At 42.4% G+C, this 11,235-nt stretch overlaps 1 protein-coding gene across 2 annotated transcripts; it reads left to right on the forward strand.

Annotated features, from left to right (window-relative positions):
* Nucleotides 1-3,606: 3,606 nt before the first annotated feature.
* On the forward strand, nucleotides 3,607-9,119 carry LOC141522577 (uncharacterized). Of its 2 annotated transcripts, none has more exons than XM_074236103.1 (2): nucleotides 3,607-4,020; nucleotides 7,405-9,119. In XM_074236103.1, exon 2 carries the CDS (start codon nucleotides 7,919-7,921, stop codon nucleotides 8,891-8,893), a length of 975 nt encoding a protein of 324 aa, XP_074092204.1. In that variant the 5' UTR covers nucleotides 3,607-4,020; nucleotides 7,405-7,918; the 3' UTR covers nucleotides 8,894-9,119. The 2 variants fall into 2 exon arrangements, with proteins under 2 accessions (XP_074092204.1, XP_074092205.1); XM_074236104.1 differs by having other exon boundaries at nucleotides 7,433-9,119.
* The last annotated feature ends 2,116 nt before the right edge of the window (nucleotides 9,120-11,235 follow it).

Raw genomic sequence — 11,235 nt, forward strand, 5'->3', positions numbered from 1 at the left:
ACATATACGACAGTTTGCCAAGCTATTCCCCACTTGATTTCCAATTCTTTGCCACCACAAACAGGGCTGCTATAAATATTTTTATACAAGTGATGCCTTTACCCTTTTTCATCATCTCTTCAGGGTATAGACCCAATAGTGGTATTGTTGGGTCAAAGGGTATGCTTATTTTTGTTGCCCTTTGGGCATAGTTCCAAATTTCTCTCCAGAAAGATTGGATGAGTTCACAGCTCCACCAACAGTGTAATAGTGTCCCAGATTTCCCACAACCCTTCCAACAATGATCATTATCCTTCCTGGTCATACTGGCTAGTCTGAGAGGTGTGAGGTGGTACCTCAGAGAAGCTTTAATTTGCATTTCTCTAATAAGTAATGATTTAGAGCAATTTTTCATATGACTATGGATTGCTTTGATCTCCTCATCTGTAAATTGCCTTTGCATATCCTTTGACCATTTGTCAATTGAGGATTGGCTTTTTGTTTTAAAAATATGACTCAGTTCTCTGTATATTTTAGAAATGAGTCTTTTGTCAGAATCATTAGTTATAAAAATTTTTTCCCAATTTACTATATTTCTTTTGATCTTGGTTACAGTGGTTTTATCTATGCAAAAGCTTTATAATTTAATGTAATCAAAATCATCTAGTTGGTTTTTGGTGATGTTCTCCAACTCTTCCTTAGTCATAAACTGCTCCCCTTTCCATAGATCTGACAGGTAAACTAGTCCTTGATCTTCTAATTTGCTTATAGTATTGTTTTTTTATGTCTAAATCCTGTAACTATTTGGATCTTATTTTGGTAAAGGGTGTTAGGTGTTGGTCTAATCTAAGTTTCTTCCATACTAACTTCCAATTTTCCCAGCAGTTTTTATCAAAGAGAGAGGTTTTATCCCAATAGCTGGACTCTGTGGGTTTATCAAACAGCAGATTATATAGAGTTGGGCAAAATAATTTCGAATTATTACTTTAATTTCCTCCTCATTGGTGGTGAGTTCACCTTTTTCATTTATGATACTAGCAATTTGATTTTCTTCTTTGTTTTTTTAATCAAATTGACCAGAGGTTTATCAATTTTATTAGTTTTTTTTAATAATACCAACTTTTGGTTTTATTTATTAATTCAATGGGGTTTTTTTGCTTTTGCTTTTATTAATTTCTCCTTTAATTTTTAGAATTTCTAATTTGGTATTTAATTGGGGATTTTTAATTTGTTCTTTCTCTAATTTTTTTAGTTGCATGTTTAGTTCATTGATTTCCTCTTTCTCGAATTTATTCATGTAACAAAAAAAAGATTTTAAATAAGTCAAATAACTTTGTAAAGGAAAGGTCTATAGAGGCTAAAGGATAGTTAAAATGAAAGAGAAAAAGAAAAGCTTTTAGAGGCAAACTAGACATTTTCTATCCTATAAAGAATGGAAGGCTTGAATATCTTAATTGCCTTTGAAAACACCAGAAAGATAACCAACTTCAGGGGATAGACTATATTCACTCCTTTGTCCCTAGTCACTTAATTACATTAAGTATCATTAGAGATACAAGATATTGGAAGTAAAAATGAATCAAAAACTAATCATTCTAAGACAAATGTCAAGAAAAGAGAGAGGACTTTTGAAGTAGGAGGAATTTATCCTTTAAAAGGAAAGTTCTCTTTCATCTGCTACCAAGAGGTGACAAAATATCCCAGAGTTCAGTTTCTGAAGAAGTCAAAGCAAAAAAAAAGTTTCTGGAAGTCTTAAACTAAGAATTATTGATTCAACAGAAAGACTTCCAAATGAAAAGAACAGGTTAACATACCAGCTGAAGAGGGTGTTGTGCCCCTATCCTAGTCAGTTGATAAAAGTAGAAAAAATTATAACTGTAGCTGTCCCCTGAAGAGCAATATTATACCCTAGGAGTGTCAAGACAAAGCCAACCTATTTGGATAGTGAAGCAGCTCATAGCCAACTTCCTGAGGCTGGGGGGAAAGGAGAGTTATATCCTGCAGTTCCAGAATTCCATCTGCAATACTTTAAGTTTGTGCTCACACTTTATCCCCATCCTTCCAAATTCTGGTTATATTTTTGAGGGGCTGTACTCTTGATATTAGGGAAAATGCTTTGCCATTACTATTCTTGCCATGCCATTTGAGTAAATGCTTTTGCTAAAAGAACTAAATCAGTGATTGATAAAAAGAAAGACTAATAGTTGAGTCTTCTATCTAGTGTTTAGAATGAAAAGCAATCGCATTTCTACAAATCTGGGGTATAGTAATAGCTACATGTTAAGAGGCCCAAACTGCTTAGTGACATTGTGAGTTGGGCAAGGGAGCTTAAATCTGGGTTCATTTACCTTTTCTTAGCCTTAGCAGCTATGATCCCTTCCTTCCCGAAACTAAATTTTAGAATATGCAGTTAAACGTTATCATAATATGCTTCTGGAATCTCTCTCTCCCTTATTGTTAAATGTTCAATAATCACAGGAAGAGAGAGGATTAGAATTTGGGAACTTTGGTTAGTTATCTTTGGGAGAATCACATAGTTTCCGGTATTTCTTAAATATTAAATCAGGTACAAGATAGATAGCCATCTTCTCTGTGCAATGAAAAGATGACATATTTGTGAACAAATGTATAATCTGACTCTCTAGCTGCCAGAAGCTTTAATTATCCCCTTGTTCTTTTAATGTATATTCTTCCTCAGTCTCTGTTCAGGGCAGTCATAATGTTATTTGTTATTTTAGCCTTAGATTTTTAAGTTTTACACCAAATTCATATATATTTTGGATCTAATATTCAGCAAAAAATAATAGTAAAACATTAAGTTTTATTGCTTGCAAATATGTTATTATGGGGGCAGCTAAGTGGTACAGTGTATAGAGCACCAGCCTTTAGAGTCAGAAGGACCTGAGTTCAAATTTGGCATCAGACAATAATTACCTAGTCACTTAACCCCATTGCCTTGCAAAAACTAAATATATATTTTATTATGTCTGGAGAAAAGAGGGGGAAAAAAGGAGACAAAATATCTAATCCAAACAAACAAAAAGGGGAGATTAAAATAAATAAATATATATAAGCTAAAATATAAAACTGAATTTTATATGAGTAAAGGGCAGGGAAAGGAACAAGTGTTTGACAAGTTCCTTTAAGCTCCAAGCACTGTGCTAAGTGTTTTAAAATTATTATCACATTTGATCCTTGTAGCAACTTTGGGAGGTAGATGTTATTATAATAGCCATTTTACAGTTGAGAAAACTAAAGGATATAGCAATGAAGTAGGTTCACACAGCTAATAAATGTCAGAGGTTGGATTTTTAGCTCAGGCTTTGTCTAGGAAAGTTCTGTGATAGTGACAAAGACAGAAAAGTTATTTCTAATAATAAATTAGGGAAAGACTTCATGTAGGAGATGGGATTTTATTTGGATCTTACAGAATAGAACTGAGGAGTAAAGATGTAAGGGAACATATGAGCAAAAGCATAAGAAAGTATAGAATGTGTTCAAAGAATAAAGGGTAGTCCACGTTGGCTGCAAAGTATCATGAGTAGAAAAATATAAGACTTAAGTAGGAGAAATTTTGGTTAGAGAAACATATTTTATAATTAATCTGTTCTCTCTATACTGTGTCGGGGGTCGGCCCTGACCTCCTGGGTGGATAGGACCTCCCCGGGAGTGAGGTCAGACCAACCCAGAGAAGACACGGCTCCTTAAGGGGAGCAGTGGCTTCGCCTGGTTGGCCTGTGTCCATTGCTCCAATCGGGTGGTAGGTTCTGCCCTCGGGGCGGATTGGGGTGGCAGCCCGGAAATAACTCCCTATATTAACCAGCGCCCTGAGCTATTCGGGGGATCCCTCTGCACCTAATAAAACATATGCCTCCTGAAGAAGTGTCTGCCTGAGTCCCTCCTCGCTGATCCCCGGGGGAGGGAAAAACCAGGGACGCCTGAAGCAGTGCCCACTGAGGAGCTCACTCGGGAGTCCGGGGAAGAAGACCCCGGACAGAACTGGCCCCCGAACAGGGACACCCGAAGACCCCGCCGAGTGAGGTAAGCCTGTTTAAGTAAAAACAGAAGAGGCAGACACCCTAGGTCCACGGGACACCTAGAGGGAGTAAACATGGGCAAAGGAATGTCTAAGCATTTACAGCCAGAGGATTCAGGAGTATTAGCATGTCAAGTACATGCACTAGTAAAGACTCATGGCATAAGAGTCCGTATAAAAGAATGTAAGGATTGGGTGGAAAAAATATTGGTTGTCTCCCCTTGGGTCTCCCACACCGGCATTGACCCTCAGAAATGGAGAGTGGTAGGAACTCAAATGGCCTCTTATAACACAGAAAAACCTGGCTTTCTATCGGACACGGACTTTGTGATTTACTCCGTGGTGGCTGCGGCTCTTGACCCGCAGCCTCCACTGGGAGCCGTGCCCGGAGAAACACAAACAGGGCCCTCGTTACTAGGGGAACCTGAATGGCCCCCGCCCCCCAGATGAGGGGCTTGACGACCTGAGGGAACCAGCCCCCAAATACCCTTAAAGAAATAGGGAGTCTGCTGTAGATTTTATCAGCAGAGTGCAGACCACCGTGGAAGGGAAATTCGGGACAGGGAATGCAGCACAACCATTAATCATTCAGTTAATAAAGGGAGGACTAACTCATTCAAAGGGCTTGCTAGCTACTCTGCCTGCTGACCCCTCCTTAGAGGAGATAATTGATAAGGCCCTAGACGAGGAACCCCCCCCCCACCCTCTCCAAACCTCTATTAATCTCCTCGCTAATGCTTTACAAACCACAAACTTAGTGCCTAGATCAAAGGGTAAAGGAAACTGTTTCCGATGTGGAAAGACCGGTCACTTTCAAGCTGAGTGCCGTAATTCCCAGAAGAGTGCAATGAAGTGCTTTGTCTGTGGTAAACCTGGTCATATAGCAAAGCATTGTAGGCAGAAAAACAAAAACCAGAAGTATAGCAATGGTGGGCCGCAGGGAAACGGGAAGAGGGGTCGAGAAGCCGAGGGCCCAACCCCAGGGCTGATCTGTTAAATCCCTCGGTTACTATTCCCCTCTCAGAGAGCACAGAATTGAGCCCATGGACTACGACTACTGTTAAAGCCTCCCCTAGGGACTTCCACCGCTTAGTGATTGGAACTGCTCTCGCTCCCCAAGTCATTGTCCACACACAGCTCCTAAGCCCAGGCCAGACTTCTATAACTGTTACAAATCCCCATCATTACCCAATAGAGCTAAAAGGCGGTGAGCCTGTTGCTCTTGCTATTTCCCTCCCCTGGATAGATAAGGATTGGAGAGAGCGTACCCATGAGGACACATTTGTGGCATGGACACAGGCTATATCAGCCCACCGTCCCACTTTACCACTTATAGTGGAGGGAAGAGAGATTGTAGGCTTAATTGATACAGGTGCTGATGTCTCGGTCATATCCACAAAAGATTGGCAGCCCTGTTGGGAACTTTCAAAAACTCCCCAAGACATCACGGGAGTTTCAGGAGGTACTTTGGCGAAAAGGTCCCTAAGATTTCTAAAATGGAAAAGTGATGATGTGGCAGGGATCTTCCGCCCTTTGGTACTTCCTATTCCTATGTCCCTATGGGGGAGGGCTGTTTTGCAAACCTTGGGCTTGTCCCTAACTACAGACACAGCTTTAAACCACTAGGGGTCACTGGAGGGCCGCAACCCATACCGCTGACGTGGCGATCTGACAAACCGGTTTGGGTAGATCAGTGGCCCCTCACCAAAGAGAAATTACAGGCCCTTGCTAACATAGTACAAGGACTTTTATCGGCTGGACAAGTAGAGCCATCCACCAGCCCATGGAATTCCCCAGTTTTTGTAATCAAAAAGAAAAGTGGGAAGTGGAGAATGTTAGTAGATCTAAGAAAGGTTAATGCCACCTTACAACCTATGGGTACCACCCAGCCTGGGTTACCTTCTCCAGTTGCCATTCCAAAGGCTTGGCCCATAACTGTTATAGATATAAAGGATTGTTTTTATAGTATACCCCTTAACCCTGTAGATAGACAGCACTTCGCCTTTAGTGTACCTGCTGTAAATTATCAAGAACCTGCTACCTCCCTACACATATTTAGGACATCAGGTATACAAGGATTTAGTGAAGAAATCTCCTAAGATTGATACAGCTCAAGTTTCTACATTAAATGACTTTCAGAAATTAATTGGTTCAATCCAATGGCTAAGGAATGTAGTTCCTATTTCCAATGATATGATGTATCCATTGTATGATATCTTAAAAGGCTCATCTGATTTGAACTCGCCCCGTACATGGACCCCTGCAGCCATGGAAGCTGTTACCCAGATACAGGACTTGGCATCCACATCAACTGTTGCCCGATTAGATCCAACCGCTCCGGTTTATGTAACTTTGGTGTGTCATCCTTCATTGGGTAAGGCCGGAGTAGTGTTCCAAGTTACAGGTCCTTTACAATGGGTACATTCATCAAAACCCATTAAGTCTATACCCTCTAGGTTTGAAGTGGATGCACAACTCCTTTTGAAAGCAGCAGAAGCTGCGATCACTATTTTTGGCACCATTCCTATGTTACTGCTCCAGGAAGATCCTGCAATACTTACTCATTTAGCACAGAACTCAGAGGAGTGGGCCATGTTATTGTCTACTTATCCCACTTCTCAGGGTCATCCACCTCCCTCATTACGAGGATGGTTGCAACTCCCTTTGAAGTATCCCTCCAACCCAGTAGTTCCTCAACCAGTACAGGGAGTCAATGTTTTTACCGATGCTACCAAACACCATAGAGCATCTATTTATATTCCAGATAAGAAGATATTGAAGGTGTTACAAACTCCATATGCCTCAGCCCAAAAGAATGAATTGCAGGCCATTGTGATAGCCTTAGAACTGTGTGCTTATGAGCCCTTTAACTTAATCACTGATAGCTATTACTGCTTTGTCTTATTGCAACAGCTAGCTCTAGCAGATCTTTCTTTGTCCAATTCTGCAGTCATAGATCTCTTACACCAAGCACAACGGTCTCTCCTACACCGCTCTGACCCCCTCTATGTCTTACATGTCAGATCTCATGTGTCCACTTCTGGCCCAATCTACTCAGGGAATGCCATAGCTGACTCGGCTCTCCTTGACCCTGATATCAAAAGTGAGATAGTCATGTATGCAGATCAGATGGATGTCACCCACTTTCAGGCCAGCCTGATTCATGTCACTGTGGACACTTTTTCTAACTTTATTATGGCCACTTTGCAGCCTGGTTATGAAACAAATACTACCTCCACAAACTCCACTAACACAAGAAACACACACACAGACAAAAAACCTAACAAAAAATAAACCCACAACAGTATGGTGGAGAGATGAGGAAGGACAGTGGCATGGTCCCGCCCAGGTGATGGTATGGGGAAAGGGATTCTTGAGTCTCCACACAGGTGAAGGGACACGCTGGGTGCCCACCAGGTGGACCAGGACCTGTACAGAAGATAGAGAAACCACCAAAAAAGCAGATGGAAGCGCCTCAACAGGACGCAGAAAGCAAAGACGGCACATAAATGGCTAAGTATACTAGGAATATTAAGCAGATTAAAACCCATTGACTCCCGATCCATTCCCCTTCATTGGAAAAATCTTACTGAGGCCACTCATTTTACTTATTGGACAGTAATACCAGGGTTTCCTACAGTTGTTCCAGCCACATGGATAGGAGATCCAGTGGAATTACAGTTAGCAGGCTCTGCCTACCTAGTGCTAGGAGGACTTAAAGGGGCTCCTCCTGAAAAGAAACATGATCTGAATAGCCCTGTAACTTTGACTTCTTTGCATCTTCCGATATGCCTTACTACAGGCTCTCACCCCCTCTGTGCTCAGGTGGTAAATGGAACACTTAAAGAAACCCCTCATGGACCAGATAGCAATCTTGGGCATGGTGACTTCTTGCATTTTTCTATGATCCAACATCTTATGCCTGTGGCCTATCTGACGCCAGTTGATAAGACCAAAGGAGATATACACTATGTCTCGTCACTCCCTCTGCCCAATAACAGTTATATAGGAAGAATGGCTTTGAGCGAGTTCAATAAAACGTGGCATTGGATTCTGGGAGGCGGATGCAATACCACTAAAGCCTCTTGGGAAAGTAATAAAACTGATGGCCCTTGTAATTTTATGGACAGGATTAGAGTGGCTGCAGGAATGTCCCCTAACCAAGAAATACCCCATTCCCCTCTACCACCATGCTCTCCTTCACCAACTATGTTTGAAGCCGTACAGGTTTGTTCTACAGGAGTTCCAGTCTACGGTCCCAACGTGAACGGCACTCAAGTGTATTTCCTGGATGGCGGCCCAGGCCCCTATTTTGCTGCTCCGGTCCCGCATGTGATGAAAGACAACAGTACCAGACCACAGACGCACCTTTGGAAAGCCGCAGCAGCCTTCGATGTTATCATTCATTCTACGGACAACACTGCCCCTGCCAAAGTGAACAACACCATCTGGAACCTTTGGGCTGAACTGTTTTATGACTTATATTGGGTGTGCCCCGAAGGACAGAGGACAGACTATTGGTGTAATGTCTTCACCACACAAGCAGTGACTGTCCTACCTATCTATCTAGATGAGTTAGACAAAATAATCAATACCATAAGGAATATCACAGATCAGTATAAGAAAGATATGGAGGATGATCACGGTCTATTCCCTGATTGGATAAATAAGATAGAGCTTAATCATTGGATGCATTATTTGTTGATTCTTGGTGCATGGTGTCTAATGGCCTTATTGCTATGTTGCCTGTTTCCCCTTCTTTTTTCTCTGTTTGTAAAAATGGGGCGTTGGGCCCTTGAGCAACTCAAGGCAGACATACTCATGTCAAACAAAAAGGGGGAGTTGTCGGGGGTCGGCCCTGACCGCCTGGGTGGATAGGACCTCCCCGGGAGTGAGGTCAGACCAACCCAGAGAAGACACGGCTCCTTAAGGGGAGCAGTGGCTTCGCCTGGTTGGCCTGTGTCCATTGCTCCAATCGGGTGGTAGGTTCTGCCCTCGGGGCGGATTGGGGTGGCAGCCCGGAAATAACTCCCTATATTAACCAGCGCCCTGAGCTATTCGGGGGATCCCTCTGCACCTAATAAAACATATGCCTCCTGAAGAAGTGTCTGCCTGAGTCCCTCCTCGCTGATCCCCGGGGGAGGGAAAAACCAGGGACGCCTGAAGCAGTGCCCACTGAGGAGCTCACTCGGGAGTCCGGGGAAGAAGACCCCGGACAGGCCAACCAGGCGAAGCCACTGCTCCCCTTAAGGAGCCGTGTCTTCTCTGGGTTGGTCTGACCTCACTCCCGGGGAGGTCCTATCCACCCAGGCGGTCAGGGCCGACCCCCGACAATACTGACCTTGCATCTTCCCTCTACTCTATCCCATTGTTCAAGTTTTTGAGATAAGGTGAAGGAACTGAAACCCCATCAACAAAACAATGGATTCCTGCCCTAGTCAGAAAAGATTAAAATTTTTGAGCTACACCCCTATCAGCACATCCCTTTTACCTGAGCTCTGCTCTTTGAGCTACTTACCCTCCCACCTACATCTCCCTACATACTCCTTACAAGTTTACCCTCTTCTTAGTTGAGTTGCTTGTCATCCAGTGAAACTGGCCTACTCTTGGTGAACATGATACCCAGGTATCTTCCCATGCTCCTATACCTTTCCTTGTTACTCATCCTCTCATGGGGGCTTATGTCAATGATGTGACTGCTGCTTCTAATCCCCCTTAGGGAGACTGGTAGCTTCCAACTGCCTTTACACTTTCTCACATTTTACTCTCTTCTTAACTCACTTTCTTTACCTTACTGCCTTCTAAATTAACATAACTTTTTGCAGTAGCCTGGGAATTAAAACTTATGCTTTTTCTTACCTTTCTTTATTTCTTACCTTTTTGAGTCAGAGAGCCTTATGATAACTCTTATCTCTCTGATAAATAGACCCCCAATGATCCTTGTAAGTCCCCTCCCCTGAGTCATTCTCCCAGCTTCAAGATCATTCCAAAAACTCAGATTGCAGAAAGATTGTGAAGGGCTAAGGAGCTTGGAATGACATGGTCAAATCAATGCATAAAGAAGTTTTGAAGTGATATGATATATGGATTTGAAAGGGAATAAGAGTAAAAGCAGAAAAACTAGTTAGAAAGCTGTTGCAAGAGTCAAATTTAGAGGAAATGAAAATCTCAAAAACAAGAATCAAAAGGGGGATATGGATATAAGTGATACTACAAAAGGAACAGGATTAGACAACAAACTTCATTTGAGAGGTGACAAAGATGGCATTAAGAGTTGTGAATGGGTGAATTTCTTAATAATAGAAAAAAGGAAGTTAAGAGAGATCAGATTTGGAAAGAGAGGAGGAAGGAATTGAATTTCATTCAGACAAATGATTTATTTAGCAATGTATGCAGTTGCAAAACAAACCAGGTTCAAGACTCTCAGTAAACCAAGGAGCCTAAAACTTGGTTCCTCTATTATTAACATATAATTTGGAGGGAAAGGTCATCCCTACTCACCCTGATCCATATCTGGTTACTAGACCCAGATGGCTCCTTAGGAGAACATGAAACTGGTGACTTTGCACAGTACTCCCTTGCTGAAAGGTCAAAAGGTGGGCCAGAGGTATAAGGAGGAAAGCAATACAAAGGTGAATGCAAAGCTGTTTATTGAAAGAAGGAACATAGGGGTGGCTAGGTGGTGCAGTGGATAGAGCACCAGCCCTGGAGTCAGGAGTACCTGGGTTCAAATCCAGACTCAGACACCTAATGATTACCTAGCTATGTGGCCTTGCACAAGCCACTTAACCCTGTTTGCCTTACAAAAACCTAAAAAAAAAAAGAAGGAACAGCAGACTGGGTCCAAAGTGGGTACCCATCAGGAGGTAATTGGAGAGCATACTTTTTATAGGGTGTGTGATATAGAAAGTAGAGTTAATCTCCATAGAAATGCCAAATGACTTAACCCCCATGGAAACCCCAAACAACTCACAACTTCCTTGGAGACTCCAAACTACTCTCAATCCCTAAAGAAATCATAACAACCTGCTTCCTGTCACATACCCTATAAAATGTGTGCTCCCCTGGGGCAGCTAGGTGGAGCAGTGGATAAAGCATCAACCCTGGAGTCAGGAGTACCTGGGTTCAAATCTGGTCTCAGACACTTAATAATTACCTAGCTGTGTGGCCTTGGGCAAGCCACTTAACCCCATTTGCTTTGCAAAAAAAAAATTGTGCTC

The sequence above is a fragment of the Macrotis lagotis genome, chromosome 4, assembly GCF_037893015.1.
Source record: "Macrotis lagotis isolate mMagLag1 chromosome 4, bilby.v1.9.chrom.fasta, whole genome shotgun sequence".
NCBI lineage: Eukaryota > Metazoa > Chordata > Mammalia > Peramelemorphia > Peramelidae > Macrotis > Macrotis lagotis.

Excerpts from the sequence above, each read along its gene's own strand:
- LOC141522577 (XM_074236103.1), top strand. The coding sequence starts at position 7,919 with ATGATCCAACATCTTATGCCTGTGGCCTATCTGACGCCAGTTGATAAG.